We start from the raw sequence: 23,934 nt of genomic DNA, 5'->3' as shown, positions 1-23,934 counted from the left end.
AGTTCAATATCTGATCTTAGCTCAACATCATCAGAACAAAATATGCAGCGTCAAGAATCTAATGAAGTTTTTGAACCAATTTTAAATCAGCCTCAGAAATTCACACAGGGTGAATTAAATGATTTAGTTAGAGATTTAAATCTTACTAAAGAATCTGCTCAACTTCTGGGATCTAGACTTAATGCAAAAAATTTGTTAGCTCCTAATACACATTTTGCTTGGTACAGGAAACGTGAAGAGGAATTTCTTCCGTTTTTCAATCAAGAAGAATCATTAGTTTATTGTCATAATATTCCTGATCTCATTAGGAAGTTAGGAGCCGAATATGTTCCTAGAGAATGGAGACTTTTTATAGATTCCTCGAAAAGGAGTTTAAAAGGTGTTCTATTACACAACACGAATCAGTATGCTTCTGTTCCAGTCGCTCATTCTGTTCATTTAAAAGAAACTTATGAAAACTTAGAAACAGTACTTGATATAATTAAATATGAAGAACATGGTTGGCAGCTTTGTGGAGATCTAAAAATTATAACTATGCTGTTAGGTCAGCAGTCAGGATACACGAAATATCCTTGTTTTTTATGCGAGTGGGACAGTAGGGCACGAGCAAAGCATAACGTTCAAAAACAATGGAATCCTCGTACAAATCTGAAACCGGGAACCAAAAATGTGATACGAGAAAATTTAATTGATCCTAAGAAAATTTTATTACCTCCGCTTCATATTAAACTCGGTATGATGAAACAATTCGTTAAGGCATTGGATAAAGAAAATGATAGTTTTAAATACTTAAGTAAAAATTTTCAAGGTTATCAGATGCAAAAATAAAAGAAGGAGTATTCGATGGGCCACAAATATGATCTTTAATGACCGATGAAAAATTTGACAAGACATTAAATACAACTGAATCAGAAGCTTGGCTGGCGTTCAAAGATGTTGTCAACAATTTTCTAGGAAATCACAAGCATCCTGACTATAAAAATATTGTGGCAAATTTATTAAATAAGTATCAAAAATTGGGGTGTAATATGAGCATAAAACTCCATTTTTAGATTCACATTTGGATTTTTTCCTGATAATCTTGGTGATTATAGTGACGAACAGGGTGAAAGGTTTCACCAAGACATCAAAACTATGGAAACAAGGTACCAAGGGCGATGGAATGTGAATATGATGGCTGATTACTGCTGGTCGATAAAACGTGATATTATTGACGATTCCCATAAAAAAATTACTCCCAGACGTAATTTTACAGATAAACGCAAAAGATCTCACTCAAAATAGATTCATAGCGACTATTTTATATGACATTTTCTGTAGAAGTTTTCAAATATATGTATTTATAATATAATAATTGATTATTTTTTTTAAATTAAGAAAAAACCATTTTTCTTGTTTGTAAAAAAATCTGATGTGATAGAGTAATTATGTAGGTAATTTTATGTTTATAACACTATAAATTAGTGATATTTATCACTCATATCAAAACAACTTTCAAAAAGTCCTCTTTTGTCGGCCGGTGTAATCTACACGTAGTCTTCTCAGTTGCCATAACGGTGGCGTTCCATGCGCGTTTATACGTGACGTATAATGTAAGCTACGCGCATATTTCTCTTCTCTATAGTTCTCTGTCTTGTCTATCTCATTCACACATTAACTCTCTCACTCATTCAATTTGCTGTCCCTTACCGTCCTACTATCACTCTTACACTATTCCTCTCAAATTTCACTCCTTAGCTATTCCATATATGATCCCAAAAGGATATGATATAACGAATAGACATTTATAAAAGACATCTGTGATATATTAAATGGAAAAACGACCATATAACATCAAAGAGATAATATCGTAAGCGTGTTTTTTTTTTACGTACAAATTTCTGGTACTATTACCTCTTTTGGCGATGATTATCATGTTGCGTGGCATTTGGTGAGTTTTCAATTTTTTATTGAGCAAATTTTCGAATTATTATAAAAATTTAATTATTACATTTCGTCGCTTCCGAATGTAAATATAAAAAATCCACACTTGGCTTCATAATTTTTCATCTATACGAATCTAAATAAATGTGATATAAGTGTAATTAATTAAGAGAAAATATACTCGAATGTTTTCATAGATTTTAATATTTTTTAACAGAAGAGTAAAATAAACATTTCAAAAATTCAACCGAAATAATGGAGATTGCCTGTACTTCGATAAATTAATTTGCGAACCCATGCAGAATGAGTTTTGTTAGAATTCACAACACTGGAGTGTAACTAGTTCTAGTTAAATTTTCTACAGTTGAAAAATTTATAATCCAGGAGTTTGTTATAGTCTTATTTTTTTACATGAGAGCTAAAAAATCAGCCTGGCGAAATTCTCTCCGTTTGTTTTCAAGCTTTTCGACAAAATTGTGACCAAGATCTTTGCTAGTACATTGTGTACACCCTGAAGACACATGTAATGCAATATAGTATAAGCTATGAGTTAAGTTAAATACTTGTGAACTTGTGAACATTTGAAAGCATATAAACGCTGGTCAAAAGACCCGGAAAGTTTTTAGCTTTCGGCAATGTCGTAAAAGCTTCAAACATTTCGAATATTTTTAAGAATTTTAAACCTCTTAAAAGTGTTCTAGTTTTTACGAAGTAATAAAAATGCATTGTGAGGATAAAAAACAAGGTTTGAATGATAAATCAAAGAATTAGCGAAATTGGAGATGATTTATTGGGATTAATAAACGAAGTGAAATAATAATCAATGTTTCATAATATAAAATCGATAAGAGGATAAGTATACAGTAATAAAGACTAATTACAGTGATTGAAGTTGATTCAATAGTTAGAGAAGATTGATTTTTCGACCAAATTCAATTTCAGAGCTTTCGTTTGTATTACTGTCTAAAGTGTAGCTCAAGTGCTCACGATTCACCCGAAGAGAGAGAGAGAGAGAGAAAGGGAGAACCAGGCCAACATGGTTCCACAGCCCACCATCTAGTTACTGCACAAGAGCAAGAGCTAAAGCAAGTACTTGCAAGAGATGCTGCGTTGGTGCAAACTTCAGTATATACACACCTTTGCGAGAGTTGGTGTATACGTGCCTTGGGTATAAATCGATCGTAACTCTAGTCAGTGTAGTTACAGAGAGTTACCAACATCCAAGTAAAAGAGAACGAGAAAGAGGAAATTATACGTCCACGGATCGTTGTAGAGTGAGACAAAATGGAAATACTACCGGTGCGACAGTTGTTGTAGTTGTATTAGCAGTACCAGTAGTAGTATAGAGTATTATACTAGGTAGAGTAGGTATATAGTATATAGAGATGAGGAGGAAAGTTTTCAGGCTCTATGCCAGATTATCCACCCTCCATTTATCTCCAGAGTCTAGCAATGCTGTTTCGAAATTCGCTGAATTCTCGATCAGCCTAGCCGTGTCCTCTTGGGTACACTGATAATTGTTCATTTTCCCTAGAGCCTACCTAATGTCAACATTTAATCCTTCTTACAAACTCTGCTTAGCTCAAATTTAAGCTCTGGTACCAAAATCAACTGCCCATTATGTTACTGCTTATTTTCATTTTTTTTTCTTTTATTACTGCCCGCGGAAACATTTTTTAAAATGACTAAATATGGCTGCGTATGAGAACAAACAATTTATTGTAATTTTTCAATTTTTTTAGAAACTTGAACACCAATTAACATGTTATTGAAAACAAAATTTGGTTTGATAGTTAATTAAATTAAATATCAATACCAGATAAATTTTATAGCACATGGAAAAAAATTTTTTTTTTAGAAATTAACATCTCAAATTTGACCAATTTTTAAATCATAAAATTTTTTGACTCGTAATAATTGATATTAAACGAACATTGGATGCTTATTGAATGAAAGTGATTCAAACACCCATTAACACCGAACAGAAACGCTCTCGTCATTGATGTTCCATTCGTCTTTCACTTAGCTAAGCAGCAGCTCTTAAGTATTCTGGCCTAGTTTGCCGATTAGACAGTTCGAATTGGCTTAAGAGAAGATCGTCAAGGGGGCAGTGAGATAACGATCCTTGATTATAAGATAATTATGCCACCTAGACATGCACGGGATTGATTGCAATCCAGAAGCTAAGTACGCTGACATATGCTTGACATTTTAAATGATGCTAATGCTGAAGTTCATTTTGACCCTTGATAATAGCTTTCAAATATTATCAATTAAGGAGTAACGGCATAAGTATTCATTATTATCATTTTCATAATTACTATCATAATAATAAATAATCTTTTATTTACCATCAATATTTCGTCGTTTAATGCCGTGCAAATTGCCGGAAATTACGAGTACGTAGCTCCTGACGGTCTAAGTCTGTAAAGTACGTTGGTTGGATCGTCGGTTGGTTGGTTGGTTTGTTCATTCGTTCGTTGGTTAGCTGCACAGCGGATGTAAAATTTATTACTTTACCTAGGTAGCCGGGAGCGTGCGAGCGACGTCTTCAGAAAGATTCACGTTCTCTATCCTGTCTCGACTTTCTCCTGTTAAAACTTCCGTTTTTCCCTTAAACTTTTTTATTTTTTATTAAATTTTTTATCTTTTTCTAAATTCGTATTTTTTCTTTACTTCATTGCATTTCTTTCTCCGCTGCCTTCTCATTCACTGTCTTTTATTTGATCTTCAGTAGTTTTCCCGAAGAAATCTCGTCTGACCAGTTGGCCAACTTGCCGCTTTCTTTGGCTAGGTTGAATCCTCTTAAACCGCCTTTAAAATCTATATACATATATATTTCTTTCGTTCAACTCTTATTCGTCTCGTTTGATAGTGCGAATCTCGTCCCTTAGATCCTTATCTAAGGGTGTAGGGGGATGATAAACAAGAACGACCCAAGGAATATAAAGGTAGCTATCGATTAAATTACTTTTATTTCTACTGCTTTGAGCTCGCTAAAACGACAACTGAAGATGCCAAGTGAGAAGGATCAGAATGAAAAAGAAAATGAGAAAGTAAATACAAAAAAAAAAAAAAAAAAAAAATAGAGAAAAAAATTGTTGAAGAAAACCTTGCGATCTAATAGTTTGTAACCGATGAAATTCATTCGAGTTTAGCGAGCAAAATGGTTGGATTGGATAGTTTCGTGGTGAGTGCAGGTTTGAGGTTTTATATACATATATATACAATTTGATTCAACCAATATTGGTATCCTGTAGACGACGAAAACTCACTTGGATATCAAAATTTCATTATTGAAATAAAGCTATCCATTTAAATGAACTATTTGAAATTTCCAATTTTTATTCGAAAAATTTTTTTCATTGAATCCCTTTTTTTTTTTTTGTTTTTAAAGATTTTTTTCAACAACAACAAGAACAACAACAGCAACAATATTATAAAAAACACGAGTAATATAAAAAATGAATAAATATTCGATCGTTCCAACGAATAGATATTTAAGATGGTCAAACCACGTCCACAATATACAGATATATATACCACCATTTAAAGAGAACAGCCAAGGCCAAGTCAGACTTTCATGAGAATCGCATCTAGCAAGCCGTACGTGATGTTCTAAATCCCTCGGGAGCTTCCGTGCTGTCTAACTCTCCACGTCTTTTAGTTTTCTTTCTTCACAAACATATAAATATCCACACTCACTCCAGAACTTTATTTTTTTTTCTCGACTTTATTTTTCTAGAAATTAGTGAAGAAAAACTATTGCTTCAGAAAACAAATTCAATTTCAGAGTAAAGAAAATTTTTTTTTTCCATTCATTACATGAACCACCTTCAAAAAAGAGAAGGTTCGTCAGAGGTAGGTGATTAATTTGCGTTGATTTAACCCCTGAATCTAAAGGACGTTGACATTTGTCCGTGGACAAATCAATCTGGCTAGCTCTTAAGATTTATCTCTCTCTTTCTTCTCACTTCTAAGAGAATTGTCTGGTCCTTCCTGTCTGTGCCTATATATTTAGTATCAAGCACGTCGACGAAGGTACTAAAGACACAAACTGGTAAGGTATCCAAAGTTATATCGAATACTAATAGTACAAGTGTAAGTGAAACACACAAAGTACACACCCCTTTCCCTTCACGCTGTTGTAGATTTACGCTGTATAGATCCTCCTCTCCGATCATCTATATAGTTTTGCCAGTCTTGCCAGTTTAGTTCACGTTCCACTGGGAAATTCTGTGCACGAGTGTATACACAAGGCGTTTACGGTGTCTGATTTGCGACGACGGCGTTTAGAATTTTGTATCTAACAGTAGAGAGTTACGCTCAAAATAAAAAACAATTCCATTTGTTACTAGTCTTTGTATAATAATAAGGCGTTGTCTCTATTTGTTAGTATTGATGATAATTTATTCACTAATATTTATTTTTAGCGAGTAGAAAAAAAAATATATTAATTTTCATACATCTTGTTGATAAAAATTATGCAAAAAAAATTAACGAATTTTGATTAAAATAATGGGAAGAAAAGTTTACATTAATTAGTAAAACCACGGTTCTAATTTAATTAACCAATTATGTGAACGAAATTAGAGATGATAATTATGTCCCTTTGATCGTGATATAAACTTTGATTAAAATTTGTGTGCAAAAGGTGATCGTGATTGGTGACGAAGCGAAATGTGTACAAATAGAAGGCAAGTAAATTTCATACATATCCTCGGCGTACAAAGTAGAATAACCGAAATTTCCGGATTTAAATGGGGTGCAGAGAGATATTCAGGAATTCATACTTGAGGATTTTGATACTACTAGTAGTTCTAAAGCAATAGCTTGAGAGTTCAGTTTAACCAATAGCCAGGAAGACCATCAATCAATTATCAGCGCATTCCTCTTGATATTCCCTTCCCTGATTGTGTGATTTAATCGTATCCGTCACCTACTCTATATTTAAGAGCGAATATAGAGGTCTTGAACGTATGAATGTTGTAAAAGACAAATCTTTGTCATTGACACTCACATGTAAATGATTTAATAGTGTTTAACACAAGACCAAATTTATTGGGGTCAATTAATTGCTTTAAATTCTTAGAATTTAATCTCACAGACCTTTCATGATATTTTAAAACTATAAACGTTAAAATGTACATTTTCAATAATATTTTAATTGCTTAGTATTTTTTGTTTAAAAATAATTTTTATTTTTATATTGTATATAAAAATCAAAGTTAGTTTATGTTGTTACAATTTTATTATTTCAATAAAAAAAATATCAATTCTATTGCTCCATGAAAATATATTTTTATTAACTAACAATCAAAAAATCTCATAAAAGTTCACTTCGATAAACGCAATCCAAGTAAAAAGTGTTATTGCGCATTCGTTTTTACTGAAATATATTTATGAATTTTTTACTACAATATAAATACTTAATAATTATGATTATCATTACTGATTAACAAAATTTTTTCTAAAACTTCGGAACACATTTTTTTTTTTTTTTAAACAAATATGATTTTATATCAATTTAATACATCCTTAGTAGATTTTATTTATGTAATTATTCTCTTATCGAGTAGAAAGGTTAAGAACGAAAGGTCGTTAAAGTTAAATAAGTGATGATAACAATTACAGAGATGGAGAATGAAGATTATTAAATAAACCATAAGGTTTATTTTGTAGAAGATAGAAAAAATAAAAAATAAAAAATAATAGGGATGGCTTTAATTAAAACTAACGTAGTAAGTTGAACACAAGACATAATCCTTAAATGAGTGAGACTTAAAAAATGAGATTGAGACTTGGTGGTAATTGGAGAAAGTAAAGAAAAGAGAATGGTAAATAATGTAAGTGTGTTGTAAATAATGCATACAGACAAGGGAGACCAAGGAACAGTAATGTAAGGGCTATGCAGAGAAACTCTACGGGTAAAGCTAAAGCAACGCAAGTAATGTGCATTAACATTGCACGAGCTCATTTATGTACATAAATATGTATTTATGTATTCTCTACAATAGCAAGTAGTGCACCAAAGTCGTACATTAAACTCGAGGGGTATCGCTGTTGCAACCCCTGGGTATTTCTATCCTACATTTTATGTTTATGTCTATATATGCATTAATATTTATAGTGTCAAAATTTGGCTTATCGACTTTATGAGAAAGTTATTTTTTTTTTCTTCGTTTCGTATTAACATTTTCTAATCAAACTTTTTCAAATTTAAATTACATGTCAAAAAGTTTTCTGATTTGTCCGCACATGATCTGATATGAACAGTGGCTATATCAATAATGGATCTATAGACATATCTCGCTTCATATGACTTGGTATACCCATTTCAGGACTTACATGGTCATATAATTTTTCTTAAGAGAAATAATTTTTTTTTTCACTCTTAATAAGATCATTTAACATTGAATTATATACTTATCCAATTTTTGACGCATAAATTTTTTCCAAAAATTTATTTTTTGCCATGAATTTGTAATATAAAATTAAAAACAATTAATTGTAACTGTAAATTCTGTAATATTATATAAAAGAACATGATAAAACCCAAAAAGACATTTGTAAGTCATCAATCACATCATATTACTGCCAATACCAAAGTATATTTGGGGAAAATCTCTTTTTCTTTGAGACATGTGTTTTATAAAATATTTAACAGCTTCAAGTAATTGGATTGACACTCGATATTTTGACGGAGACTATACGAGCGATAACATTAACGGGTGAACTATCGATCAGAAAATTCAATTAACAAGAAGTTAAAACAATCAATACATTGAACATCTATAGATATATCCGTAACATATTAACCGAAGATTGAGTGATGTGAGCTAATACTTGATTTTCCGACATTCTAAAATTTTGAAGTAAACATGAAGCAATCAATTATATGTGAATTAGTAATTTCTGATCATGATAATACTGTGTATATATAACGTATGTGCGTTTGTACTAGCTTGTATGTATTTGATATAGGATCTCATTTAACGCTCGTGTCATCTTTGACATATTCAAAGTAAAGTGTATTATATATCCTACTAACACAGTTTGGTTAACTCAGTAGCAAAGCAGATGAAACAGAAGCAGCCAGTAGCAATATATTATAGCTGTTAGTGTCTCTCCTATATACTCATACTACTCTTCTCTTTATCACGGGTTCTCGCTTTTCGTCGTCTAGATGAGAAGACACCAGTCTCTCGGGAGCAGACGCCGCTCTGATGAGTCTCGATTAACAAGTGTTTGCTAGCCGTTCGTCTCTCTGACTAATAAGCGGTCGAGGGCGTTGGGCTACAACGACATCGACAACGGCTGCTGCAATGGGAATGTACATGACAGCTTCTATATACCACTAAGGCATAAAGTCCAAAGACCATTAAGATGATACGATGTTTACACTTTCCTGTTCATATCATGCCCTTTTATACTCTTATCTCTTCTCTGATACACACTTTCTTCAAATATTTATTTTCTTCGCTTGCTTCTTAAGAAGGTAATACCGTTTAATTATTTTTTCAATACTCGTATTCTCGCCAGTTTATTACACTTTATTATTTTATTTCTATCACAATTTTATATTTTTCTAAATTTATTCGAATTTTACTTCCCAAAGTTATTTTTTAAAAATAATTCAGTATAAAGTTTACGAAAATAAAATTTGATTTTAAATTGAATGAAAAAAAATTCCCTATCATTTTTTTGCATACTGAAAAAATTTATAGAACAAAATCAAAATAATTTTTATGTTTAGATTTAAGGAAACTCTTTTCATATTTTTCCGATTTATTTTCTGAATAACTTTTGAATGTATGCATAAACCCAAAATTTTGTTAAATTTCACTGACACGTTAAAAAAAATCTAACATATTTTTCTTAAAAAAAAAAATATTTTGATTGATTTTATTCGACTCATAGGATATTGAATAGATAATATCGAGTTATCGAACAGAGCATAGAGAAGAAAGTGTTATCGCAGTATTAACAGCACGCCTCACATGTTAGCATCATAAATTAACCACAGCACATCAACAACCACGAAAAACGTCGATGCAGATCAAAGCAATTGGTTTTCAGCGTGAGGCTTTACAGCATGTCGTAGCAGCCACTTGAAACATGAAACACCGTTTACACACGTGGCGGTTGATGTTCTCTTCCTGTCTATACACTCTACGAACAATAATAAAAGCTTTTTTTTATTTTATAACACGCCTCTGTGGTATTCACAGTGGTATTCTTGTAGTCACTCGCTAAAAGTCTAAAATAACTAAAAAAAAAAAAATAAAACTAGTTAAAGTTTATCATTCTTTATAAACTATTACGGACATAATACATATATTAGTCTCTTACACACTTGCCCGAGAAGCTTTAACGATGCGGAGGACATTTAAATTTCACATGAGCTACCACACAATATAAAATTAACAAACGAGATATTTACACTTACCTTTTACATAAATTTCTGTTGTTTATAGTAAAATATTAATTAAAACATTTACATACTTGAGTGAAATGATCAAAAGCCGTTGAAACTTTCAATATTAGTTTGTTTTTTTTTTTTGAGATACTTTACTTCCGAAAGAACACCTAGTTTTCTGTAAAAGTTGCTAAATAATTAATAAGTAAAATCTGGATGCAATAAAAAATTTATTAGCTTGATAAAAAATAACCAACTACCTCACAAATACCTTTGATTATATTTTAATAATAAAATCTTATCGAGAAGAAGAAATTCCTTATTATACTGTTGTATTTTTTTTTTTTTTTTTTTTTCATGATAAAAGTTTTTATTGGTAAATAATTTTTTCTTCCTACGAGTTATCTCACAGTAGTATGATCGAAGCCCGCTAATTTTTAAACAAATCGATCATAAGAATATTATCCAAGATATTTGCTTGAACTTGCTATTGCAAAAAATGGAGCATTTATTACGTAATCAAACAAGAAATAAAGATAAAAAATGGGCATCAGAAATTGAATATTTTTATTTAATTTAATAATTTTTTTTTTTACTTTATCGTAAATATGAAAGCAGCGTCTAAGATGGAAGAATCAATAAAAAAAAAAAAAAAAAAAAAGTAGAAAAATATTTTAAAAAATCCTTCTTCTACCGATACTTTAGACTCTATTTATTTCTCAGATCTTCGAAATACAAAGTTTGAGACCCTCTTTCATTGATCCCTAGAATCCTCATAAAGCTCTCAGTATTATCAAAGAGTATATAAATGATATATCAGATTTTACAATCCCATTTCTCACATAAAGGAAAAAAAAAAACAAATGAAATAAATAAATAATCGAAAAGAAACGGAAAGAGAAAAAATGATGAAGTATAAATCAGATAATAAACTGGCATCTTATTTTCAACTCATCAAACTTTTATTCGATCGCGTATTTTGACAGCTTTATACCTTTCATTAACTTTGTATTTGATGTCTATATATCCAAGATCGATGATGAAAAAGTTTTTTCTCAGTACCGAGTACCAAAAACTTTTTAAAGAGCTTGTCTGATATTCATCATCATGTATTTTTCATTTTTCATCGGTTCTTATCGAGTTAAGCCGCGAATTATTTTACCTCTTTCCATTTTTTTCACATCTGAATAAAGTAAAGGGAAAAATAAGCCGCTAATAAAAGTAACGAGAAATTTTTGAATAATTTAACTATCTTAATGGAGCAAAATTATAATTTACAAGTTATTATTTATAAACATCAATTTTTAAACAGGAAATGTAATGAATACATTTAACAGTTTAATAAATAAATAATAAACAGCAGCAGCAGTAGCAACGAAATATTTAATAGCATAAAAAAATAGTACAGACAGAGACACGAAAAAAAATGAATTTATTACGATGCATTTTTATCATTAAAAATTATTCTTTATCATTTTCTTTTCTCCATAACTTACATTACCATCTAGATCCAGTACTTCTTCTTCATCTTCTTCTCCTAGTTCATTTTCTCCTCATGCTATTCCTAGTTCTTCCTTCTCGTCTATTGTTGTCTGGACAGAATGGCACTCTATGTGAATTCTCAATCTACTTTATTATATATACATAGTCAAATATTGAGAAAGCCGTTCTCCGGCGCTCGCATTTATTATCCGAAACAGGTACCACCAAGCCGCAGGTACTTGGCATTTATATTCCAAACACTCCAGCGCCCTGGAAAGCTGTCGTGCGCGAACTTACAGAGCGACCAACCGTTTCAACCTAGACGAAGAATCGGTAGCAGCAAGAGTGGTACCATCCTGAGCAAACGTTAAATATATATTTATACACCCCTATATATATATATATATATATATATATATATATATTTCAACTTTGTCTCTTTCCTTTTTCTTTATTATTTTCATTTCATTATAATAATCGTTTCAAATTTACTTTAACAAATTATTTTATGTTTATTTATACAGATTACCCGTCCATTAAACATCTCCGACCGTCAACGAACCATTTTTCCGGAAAACTTTGTTAAGAATATATACTTTAAATTATTGAAGAACATAAATTGTAAATTTTACTGCAGATGATACTGGAATTAACAGACAATATTTCACAATTTTTCAGATTTTTCTTCTCAAAAAAATTATGAACATTATATTTTTTTTTTTAACTATTTAGATAAAATTATATCGTTAAAAAAAAAAAAATTCAACAACCTATCCCTGAATTCTTGAAGATATACGATCTCTTACAGTAAAACCATTCATAGAAAGTTTATTAATTTTCTGAAAATAATTTGTTTCCAATGAAATTGAATACAATCCAAGTTTTCCATAATTTTGACTAATTTTATCCAGTAAACTTTGCAGAAAATAAAAGATGTTTTACTCTCCCAAGTTATAAAAGTATGATATTTTAAATTAAAATGAAAATAAAGAAAAAAAAAAAAAGAGATTTTAGAGAGGTTTGGCTTCTCGACTACCCAAAGTGACAAGCTCACAAAGTCATGTACTCTCGATAAAATTCTTTTTTAGCTTTACTCGTAGAAATTTAATGTATAGAAACACCAAGTAACAGTTTAAATTTACGAGCGATTCTTGAACGGCCTGTAAATTTTCCACTTGCCTGTGCTAACGATTCCAAACTTTTGTGACCTACGATCTTTATTTTAGTTTTTTTTAGTTCGTACTCACCTTCTCACCTTTGAGTACATAAATTTTATCCATTTTCATTTTATTTCGATTTTTTATTTTAATTAAATTTTCAACTTAACTTCAGAAAGTTATTTTTCATAATTAAAAATCAAGTATAATAATATTTCATAATTCATGAAAAAATATAAAATAGCTTTATTTTAAGTGTAATTTATTTTGTATGATAAAATTTAATTTTAATAGTAGGCGTCGCAAGTGTGACGAAGGCGGCGAGGATCATTAAGACTAATTTTTCACTCTTAGTCATTTTTTCTTAATTCATATGACCCCTTTGACTTTTTTTGCAAAGAGTGAATTTTGTTTTTATTTTTTTTTCATCATTACCATTATCATTATCATCTTTTTATTTTTTATTTTTTTATTCTTTATTTCTTTATCCTCTCCTTTATCACTCTAATTTTCTAAGCGGCGAGTAAAACTTGGCGACTGCAATTTTATTTAATTAAATTCTGTGTAGTGTTTGTCAGTCTCACTTTAACATCTTTAGACTCGATTACAAAAGAAAGTGATGAAATTCTGGTAAACTTTATCTTTTCTGAGATTTATCTATTTACACAATCCCATTATTACACTTTTGATTATCTTTTAAAGTTAAATTTTATTTTATTTGTAAGTAATCTTTTTTCCAATTCAAAATTTTTGTATCAACTTTATTTATTTATTTATTTTATTTAAACTTTACCCATCAGTTGCCATGTCAATAAATGAATCCAACTCTTTTAAATAAATTATTTTATTTATTATGAATATTTAATTATAAAAAATAAATTTTTCGAACTGATAATAATTTATTATTATGCCTACATAAGAATAATTAATAACTTAAAATAATATTTAAAGAAACTGCTATTAACGATTAAGTTAAGAATAATTAATAGCAAGGTAAAATAAAGTGGTAATAGAGTAAATGACGTGGTATTTTATCAAGTACAGAGAACAGTAGAGCTTCTTGAAATCTAAATTTATTACAACGATCCTCGCGAATCATTTCCAACTTGCAGCTTTAAGTCGTCAGTAAAATCTCACGAGTTTGATTTATACAGAGAACGCGGGCTAAGCGTGAAAGAGGTGGAGATGCCTTGGCGTATCATAATAAAAATTAATGATCATTTTCTCTCACTCTCTTTTATTTTTATCTCTTATTTCATTCTACTCTCTTCCTTTTTATATACACTTATATAGATTTTTTTTACCAAATCTAGATTTTGCGGTAATCACTCCCATATATTCCATCTTACTCTTTTATTCTCCTCTATTTTTTTATCTCATCTAACCAAGTTCTCGGAACCCTCACGGGAAAATGCAAACCATATCCAACTATTCGTCACAGAGGAGTATAAAGACTATGACGAATTGTCACATCGAAAGCTCAATGAATTATCGTACCGGATTATCCGACCCTCCAAATCTCAGCGAAGAAAAAAAATATAAAAAATCAGAAAAACTTTCTCACGTACTCCCAACGGATACTCTATTTTTCATGCAAGCATATTTCTCATATTTTCATTCTGTCATCGGTGAATGAATTGCAATAAAAAAATAAAGTCAAAAATTCTTTTATATTAAGAAAGTTTTTATTAAAATTTTTCTATCATTTTTACTTAATTAGTTCTATTAATAAATACTGTTAAAAATTAATGAATATAAAAAATATCTAGATAAATAACTACTCTATGACTTTTATTATTATTCTTAATACCTTATAAAAATATTTACATAGCGGTTGAATTTTGCAAGCGTTACGATACGTAAGAAAAAATGTACATGTAATTAACTTGGACATATAGGTCAAAGTACAAAATGACTAAAAATAATTTTCCAATATTATTTTTTCCAGAGTAAATATTTTTTCAGTAAAATTTCACGTTGTTAATCGATAAAAAATGTAAATACATTATATCAATGCTTGAATAATATCAAGAAAGATGTTCAATAATATTCATAAAAAGTGTTCTTTCTGAACTATTGAGAATAAAAAAAAATAATTTGCGTTTTTCAGCATCGCCTCAAACTGTTGAAATCAGCAACTACCCAAACCACAATAAAATCGAGCTAAAAGTAGGGGAGTCAACGAGTTTGGAGTGCACAGTCAGCTACGCGAAGCCAGCTGCTACAATTGTGTGGTATCGCGGAAATCACGCGATCACAGGAGGTGAAACGAGCATCAAGCCAATCTCCATCGAAGACGGTAAGTTTACTTGTAGTCCAGCTTCTTTCTACATATATTTATTCAGTGATTGGAAATAAGAGCGAACGAAAAAAAAAAAAAAAAAAAAAAAAAAAGACGGAATAAAATGAAAAGCGAGGCTGAGGATCAAATAAGGTCACCCTGTATTGCTTTTTCTCTTTCGTGTCAAAGACAAAGGGAATGTGATAAACGTGACGTCAGACGCCAGTGAAAAATCTAAAGTTTAGTCGGGCATGTCTGTCTACACATTTATTCATCCTACTTATTTATTTATATTTTTATATTATTATTAAATCATCTATTAAATTGTTATTATATTTATATTGATAATCAAAACGATAATTTACAACGCGTCAATTTTATCTTTATCTGAATTGAACAATCAAATTTCAATGAAAAAAAATTAGTCATAGCCAAGCGCCCCCGATGAATCCTAAATAACAGGAGCAAAAAGAAAATAATAAATAACTTGGACATTTGCTAGCATCAGCAATCACGCGGAAATCTCAATGACTCGTGAAGAATATCGTTTTTCCCCTTCCCCTTCCTTCTTCCTCTTTCCGTATAAGGTCGACCACCAGAAATCCTCGGACGGATACGAATTGGGTCGGTTTCAAGTTTCATGAGCACAGGGGTTCTTTACCCTCCATCAGAAACTTTCTGTCACTCTCTACTCTCTTTATCCAGTGTATACCCCTTCTCGCCATTTTCGCCAGAGATCACTAGCAAGTTGAGATGCGAAATGGATAGCATGAAAAGGGACAAACTGGATGAAAAAAGAAGAATAGACATAAAACCAGAATAAGAATAAGAAAAAGGAAGAACCACCAGCAACCAAAAGAACTACCAGTTAAAGTATAAGAAGAGAAAGCACAAGATCCCACTGGAACTCGACGACATTTCTCAAGATTCCCTTACACAGCTATCGATTTATCTCTTCCTTTCTTCCTCTCTTCCTCTCCCTCTTCATCACATCAGCCCCACGTCTATAACCTCTCAACCCCTGCCAAAAAAAAAAAAAAAAAAAAAAAAAAACTATTTTCAAAGTTCTCTTTAACAACCCCGTTCTTCACAACCAACTACTTATTTTCTGGAAGTCATTTTCTCCAGCAGCTCTGTTGTTGTACAGCCCACTCACTTGCTCTACTGGTTCCACACTTTACACTCCACACTCTTCAGTATATATGCCCATCGGATTCAAACTTACAAAACAATGAAAAACGAAATATCACCTCTTGGAAAATTCTCTCTCCTTTAACTCCTCCGTTCCGCCTGGATCCTCCTTCTTCATCTTCATCTTCATCTTTTCTTTTCCCTTCTCCCTTTTCTTAATCTTTGGCTTTGTTTTTTCTCCCTCTTCAACTCCATCCCGGTTCACCTCAAGATCCAACAGCTAGCTTTTATACATAACTCTGGCATGATTCCAACTTTTAAAATCAACGTTTCTGTTTTGTTCCAACCTTTTCCCTCTATTTTACTCCTTTCTTTTGTTACTCGAGTTGTTTTTTATTTCTTCTCATGCCTCTCAACCTTTTTCATTGTTTCTTACTCTTCACCTACTACCTACTACCCACTACCCACTACCCACTACCCACTACCTACAACTACTTCTGTTTCTACCACTATTACTGGTAACCACTAGTACCAATGTTCACCAACTTGTTTTACCGTTCTTTCTTCGGTTGTTACCAACACACGACATTTGGATTTAAATCTTTAGTAGAAATTTATCCGGCAACTGCTAAAAAGAAATGAGAGAAAGAGTAAAAATATAAAATAAAAGGAAGAGTAAGAAAATTGCTAGAAACAAGAACTAGAGGAAGCTTGAATTTAAGGCGTACAAGAGTCTTGACTGTAACTTAAATTTAAACCCCACAAGTACAAGTCCAAGTCTTGTGAGTTGGACAGTTGGTAAGAGCCTTCAAGCTCAGGCTTTTACCTCAAATTCAACCTTTAGTTTAATCTCTATTCATGTCTCGACATTGTATGCGCATTTATCGATACGCCGTTTTGCGGAATTCCGGGTCTTTATTTATAGTTTTATCTTCCAACTAAGCTTTATCCTTATTACTCCGTCTGATATCTTGTCATTTGTTATTTGCTTCAGATAAAGATGCACCGAAACCCGGTGAACCGAAGAAGAAACTTCAAAAATATGATACGCACAGTTCAATAACTATTGTACCAACTGTCGAAGATGATGGTACGGATTATGCTTGTGAAGCTAGGCATCCGGCTATTCCTCTTGACAGGCCGATGAGAGCGGTCGTTAAGCTCTCTGTATTGTGTATGTATTTTTATTTTTTTTTTTTTAGAGATAAGAAATAATAATTAATACTCTTAAATTAAAAAATATTAATTGACAACTACTTACAACTAAATCGTTGTTTAAAATCTAAATTTTTTTTTAAACAAAGTAAACTATTTTAAAACTATTCTGTATCACCTAATGTAACGAAGAAAAAATTTTTTGCTCAAAAAGCTTATCATTAAAGTCTCATTAGAATTTCATTAGAAGGAAGCTTTAAAGTTATAAGTATTCGTCAAAAGAATAAAGTAAACAAAAGAGTATTTAGAGTATAATTTACATTAATGTAATGGAAAAAAAAAAAAAAAAAAAAATAGTTTAAGTTAATGGAAAATAAAAAATGTAACGTGAATATAATTTATTAAAGATCCACCTGGGCCACCGTACATTGAAGGATATACGGAGGGTGAAACAGTTCAACGAGGGCAAAGAGTTGATCTAGTGTGTAAATCACGCGGCGGTAATCCGCCAGCTCAGGTGGTCTGGTTCAGAAATGACGAAGTAAAGAGCAACTTTTACCGTACGGACGATAGAATATCCCAGAATTTACTGACATTCGAGGCGAAATCTGAGGATGACAAAGCACGATATCGCTGTGAAGTATCTAATGTCATGAGTGTAACACCTCTCAAAGTTCACGTTGATCTCAGCGTTCTCTGTAAGCATAATTATAGATTAAACACCATTTAATACCTGAAATACTCTTTTAATTAATTTAATAACATGCTTATTTAAAATAAAACATGCCTCTGTCTCTATTATTATTGTTATTGTCAACAGTTTCATTTATAACGGGTTTATAATTACAGTCCATCCAGCTTCAGTGATAATAACCGGACCGACAGAAGCTAAAGCTGAGGAAACAGTTACAATTATTTGCACAACGGAAAATTCAAATCCCCCTGCGGAAATAAAATGGACTGTTGCTGGTAGTGAGTTTCATACAAATAACTCACGGACTTATTTAGCACCCCAGGGTGGTTATATTACAACGTCAAATATAACATTTAATATTAATCCTGATGCTAAAAGTGTTGTCGTTATTTGCCAAGCGACTAATAAAAAACTTGCTGATTACACTACCAAGGCACACACTATTAATGTTATATGTAAGTCTTTATTTATTTATTTATTAATTAAATATTTTACATTTATTTGTTTATTTATTTATTTAATTTAAATGCCCAGGCATAAAGCCAAATAGCAAAAAGTAGAATATTTTTAAAAATTTTTATAGATCCACCAGCAAGTTTAATTATTTCTGGTTACGAAGATAATACAACGATTGATGCTGGCGTTATATTAAAGTTACTTTGTATTGCAACCGCTGGTAATCCTCTTGCCAATGTTACTTGGTATAAAAATGATAAAGAGGTAATTAACAATTTTTTTTTACATTATTTTTTTTTATTATTATTATTAATAATCAAAAAAAAAAAATTTATCAATAACAGATAAAAGGAACTGTTTTTACGAGGGATCACGCAGTCACGAATGAATTAGAAATGCTGGTAAACGCATCGGATAATAACGCGCACATAAGATGTGATGCCATTAATTCAGCGACTACCATTCCAATGAGTAAAAAATTAATCTTAAAAGTCCACTGTAAGTATTAATAATAAAAATGTCTTTTAGTAATAAATAATGATTAATCAATAATTGATAAATTTAATGAAACAGTCCCAACGGCACAAGTGAAAATAACTCGCGAACCCGAGGAATTTCGTGCGGGTAGAGTAGGCAAATTGATATGTGAATCAAGCGCGAGTAATCCACCCGCAGAGATGTCATGGTGGAAAGGAGGGCTAGCTGTCGAGGGGACTAAAAATATGACACGCGTGGGACTTCACGGTGGATTTGTATCAACCGTTGAGTTTCAGCTTCAATTGACTGAAAATATGAATGAAGAAGTTTACACTTGCGAAGCCCGTAATGCAGTGATGCAACGATCGACTCATGACGCTACTGCGTTAAATGTTTTGTGTAAGTTACTTTTATTTAAAACTAGCTTTTACCCGCGATTTTTTTGACAAACAATTTTTTTATCTTTTGTAAAACAAACTTACATTTACATTTTTAATATTAGTAGGGATTTATAATTTATAACAATTATTTATTTATTTACTTATGCAATAAAAACAGTTAAGCCAATATTTTCATCGATGGATCCAAGTGAATTAGTCGGAATGGAAGGCGAGCCTTACGTAATATCGGTAACAGCCAGAGGCAATCCAAGCACCATTAATTTCACGTGGACACGTGATGGCTTGCCATTGAGTCGCGAGAACTCGCGAATTAAAGCGCGCGATTCAACATTAAACATAACTCGTTTACATCGGAACGACGCGGGTACTTATGTATGCCAAGCGACAAATAAAGAAGGCTCGTCGTACTATCAGCTGAATTTAACAGTTCAATGTAAGTAAATGAAATAAAAATAAATAATAAAAATGGGAGGAAGCAGAAGTAATAATAATTTAATGGACTTTGTAGATGCGGCTGAAATCAAACGGACATCCGAATCTGGAGTAGTGTATTCGCCAGATACCGAGGCTAAATTATTTTGCGAATTGGATGGCAGTCCCATTGGTGATGAATATGTAACGTGGTACAAAGTTGGCTCGAATTCGGGACTATCTAATCGTTATTCGACCTCCTTTGCAAACAAAACATCCTTCCTGCATATCAGCAATCCAAGTGTAGAAGACGTTGGAGAATATCGTTGCAATGTTAACAATGGAATTGGAAATGTCACATCTAAACCCATTCTATTCATCACTAATTGTATGTTTAATTCTAATTTATATTCTCAATTACTTAGCGCATTTTAAATTGGCTTACTTTTTTTATATTTTTCATGGTTTTTTTTTTATTTTTTAGTTGAGCCACAAATTACTAACAACCACTTAATGAGAAAAGCTGCCGCTAATGTCGGGTCAGAGGTTAAATTACATTGCCGTGCACGTGGATCACCTTTACCTAAATTTATTTGGACATTTGGCGATAAAACGTTATCACCTAATGTTACTACAGATAAATATAAAATTATTAGAAAAGAGGTAAATAATATAAAATAGGATTTTAAATTTTAAATTATTTTTTGACACAAAAAATTTCTTATTTCAACAAAATTAATTATCTTGCTTTAAGAAATACGTATCTTGCTCCAAAAAATTTAATTCTTGATAGAAGTAAATTTTTTTGTCTTGAGAAAATTTTTCTCTTGCTCCAAAAAATTAAATATCTCGATTAAAGTAAATTTTTCCAAGAAGAGCCAAGAATTTTGTTCTCCAGTCAAGAAATTTTTCTTTTTGTGTATAATTAAAAAAAAAATTAATAAAAATTATTTTTAAAGCTATCAAAACTGGAAGCTCAGTCAACATTATCAATACTTCGAGTTACACAACGTGATTATGGAAAATACAGTTGTCGAGCAATGAATTCAATGGGTCAAATAACAGACTTTGTACAATTGGATGTTACTTCGCCGCCAGACAAGCCGACAGACCTGCAAGTGTCTAACGTAACTCACGATAGTGTGACGTTGAATTGGAAAAAAGGATTTGACGGGGGTCTACCAACTTCCTATCGCATTCGTTGGCGACAAGCGCTCGATTATCAAGACAATTATGATTACCGTGACATATCGGCTGGACAAACGACTGCAACTATCGACGGGCTAACTTTGGGAACTTACTACGTCTTTAGTATAATGGCGAGGAATAGTAAAGGCGAGAGTTCGTATTTGCCTGATCTCGTTAAAGTTCAAACTCTCCGTAAGTATTTCATTTAATAATAACAGTAATATTATTATAACAGGTACATAAATAATTATAATACTCTTATAATAAATCAATAAACAGACAAACAACTTCATTGCTATCAAATCATCATAATCATTTTAATCATTTTAATCATTTTAATCATTTATTTCGCTCAATAATTTTCAAATCTTAATAACAATAATCAACTAATAATAATAATAGTTGAATATAATTATCATTATTAAATGCTATTTTTAATGTAACTTTTAGTAAATGCAATATTTGCATGAATAAAAAAAAAAACTTATACGGAAATTATTTTAATTGTGGGGCTAATGAATGCATTGACCGTTAATAAATTAGTTAAATAAATAATAAACTTTAAATTACAAAAGTTAATATTGCTCAGTAGTAACTTACGACTCTGGTATATAGTAGCAAAGAAAAATAAAAATTGGTAATCGAAATTAAGGCATGCAATTTTCATGTTTAACGAACGGAATATTTAAATTATGAAATTTTGCATGCCGAAATTATAACTGATAATCATAATCACTTCTATTTAATAATTTGTTTCTCTGCAGTTATTCTTTACCCTGATTTCGCAATTATTCAGAAATTCGGTTTCATTTATTTTTGTTTATTGAAAATCAGTATTCAATTTATAAATTTTTCATTTATTAATTTAAGTAATTCAAGCTTGCGAATTGTTTCTTTAAAATCGAATAGTTTGAATAATTTGTAAGTCGTCGAGTAATTTTAACTCCCGGTTATTACATCGTTTATTCAAATAATATTAAAAAATAAAATAAATTTTTTTATTAAAAATAATATTTTTTGATTTAAATTTTTCAATAATTAAGTGTAAAAAATTTTAGTAAATTTTTTAAAAGAAATATTGTTATACAAATTATTAAACAGTGATTTAAGTAGTACAAGTCAATAATAATGACGGCGTCAGTAGTATTGTGTGCGAAAGAAAAAAATATTTTATTTATAATATTACAAAAAAAAAATTTACAAAACAGTAGAATAATTGAAAACGCAATTGAAGTAGTTTGATTAGATAAAACATAAACGTAACTAACGAAATGGTCAGGTGCATGAGTAACATCCGGGTGACGGGGTTAATGGCTTGGGTTACAGGGGAAGCGCCACCGACAGAGTTGACCGCCAGTGAGATTAACTCTTCCTACACCATCGTCATAATCATCGTTGCATCCGCCTGTGCTTGTCTACTCATTGCTACACCCATACTCTATGCCACACTTAAATCCAAAAAGAAGATACATCGCTCTGGTAAATATTTATTTATTTGATTTTTATTTTCTTTTTTTTTTATCTCCACTACGACACAAGGACTCGATAAAAGCCATAGCCACCAGGATTTATTGGAGAAAAGTGATTTTCCGATGAATTATATCTATACAGTTGCCGCTACCTCCATCATCTTTTTTATTATTAATCTATTCATCATGCTATGGTACATTGTGCGAAAAAAAAATAAAGCCCGTAAGTTTTGAAAATAAATAAATCCAGTTTTTTTTTTTCTTTATTAATCACACTAGCTCACAGAGTTCTCGTCTATTCAGATTACGTTTGTAGAGTCACTTTTTATGCCGACATAGAATAATTTATTTCAAATAAAAATTTTTTTAATTTAGTTTGTGAAAAATGCTTAAAATTTTTTCGATAAATTTACTAGAAAACTAAATGATTTGAATTAAGTGCTTTGTAAAAATAAGTAAGAAGATAAAATTAACTTAATTACAAAAAAAAAAAATTTTTTTTTAAATTAAAGTTAAAAAAAAATCTGATTTTTTTTTTTTTTTTTTTTTTTTTTTTTTTTAATTAAAGTTAGAAAAAAATTTTTTTTAATGAAAAATTTGCGTTTCAAATTCAAAAAGATCATGTTTAATTTTTTTGTTTATTTTAAAAATAAATATCTTGTAATTTTTTTTTCATCATTAAATTTTTAAGAACTAATTGAAAAAATAAAAATAACAAAATAAATATTCTTCAAACTTAAAGAACTTTAAATAAATTTATTACATTGCATTAACAGTGAATAGTCGGAATTCATAGAGCGAAAAGAAACAAGATTCAAATTAAATGGGTTTCTAGATTATTTTTCAGTAACTCAAGGAATGTAAATTAAATTAATTAAAATGAAATTTCAACTATAAATACTTGTAAATAAATATAGATAAAAATAATTAATTAATTTTGAATCTGTAAGCTAGTGTAGTTGAGAAAAATAATTACGTAAACTTATTAAGGTAAAAGATATTTTTCTTAATTAAAACTAATAATTTTATAGCGAAATATTAAATGTTTAATTAACTTTCAATAAGAATAAGTAAGTAATTAAAGTTATTTTTTTTTGTTTAGACATCAACAAGTCTCAAACAGCGGACATGTATGCACCTTCAACCGTGAATGGTGACACGATGACAGGGGAATTAAGTTCAGTCTCGGACGAGAAAAGCGACGTTAATTTCGACGCTAATGATTACGTGGTCAGTGCGATCAGTCAGTATGTTCTTAGTAACAAGTAATTACGGAGGGTAGGTCTGAGT

General features: G+C 30.7%; 2 protein-coding genes across 2 annotated transcripts in view; one reads left to right on the top strand and one right to left on the bottom strand.

Moving 5' to 3' along the window:
- Sns (sticks and stones) overlaps positions 1-23,934 on the top strand; it is a 38,412-nt gene that overhangs the window by 9,008 nt on the left and 5,470 nt on the right. Inside the window, exons 3-15 of the mRNA XM_074239327.1 lie at positions 15,092-15,280; positions 17,388-17,567; positions 17,956-18,246; positions 18,398-18,697; positions 18,826-18,962; positions 19,043-19,196; positions 19,272-19,574; positions 19,734-20,009; positions 20,085-20,375; positions 20,472-20,650; positions 20,947-21,367; positions 22,502-22,654; positions 23,747-23,874. Of these exons, the coding sequence (XP_074095428.1) occupies positions 15,092-15,280; positions 17,388-17,567; positions 17,956-18,246; positions 18,398-18,697; positions 18,826-18,962; positions 19,043-19,196; positions 19,272-19,574; positions 19,734-20,009; positions 20,085-20,375; positions 20,472-20,650; positions 20,947-21,367; positions 22,502-22,654; positions 23,747-23,874 (3,002 nt within the window). The remainder of the gene's footprint in view (positions 1-15,091; positions 15,281-17,387; positions 17,568-17,955; positions 18,247-18,397; positions 18,698-18,825; positions 18,963-19,042; positions 19,197-19,271; positions 19,575-19,733; positions 20,010-20,084; positions 20,376-20,471; positions 20,651-20,946; positions 21,368-22,501; positions 22,655-23,746; positions 23,875-23,934) is intronic.
- Positions 18,130-23,934, bottom strand: part of Alg10 (alpha-1,2-glucosyltransferase Alg10) — a 73,072-nt gene continuing 67,267 nt past the window's right edge. The window contains exon 4 of the mRNA XM_074239334.1: positions 18,130-18,244. Coding sequence (XP_074095435.1) covers positions 18,224-18,244 — 21 coding nt within the window. The 3' untranslated portion in view covers positions 18,130-18,223. The remainder of the gene's footprint in view (positions 18,245-23,934) is intronic.

Source organism: Cotesia typhae, unplaced genomic scaffold, assembly GCF_013202065.1.
Source record: "Cotesia typhae breed Kobodo isofemale line unplaced genomic scaffold, CoteBio_Ctyphae contig_23, whole genome shotgun sequence".
Lineage (NCBI taxonomy): Eukaryota > Metazoa > Arthropoda > Insecta > Hymenoptera > Braconidae > Cotesia > Cotesia typhae.
Note: the sequence above shows the minus strand (reverse complement) of the source record. Positions and strands in the feature narration are given on the sequence as shown.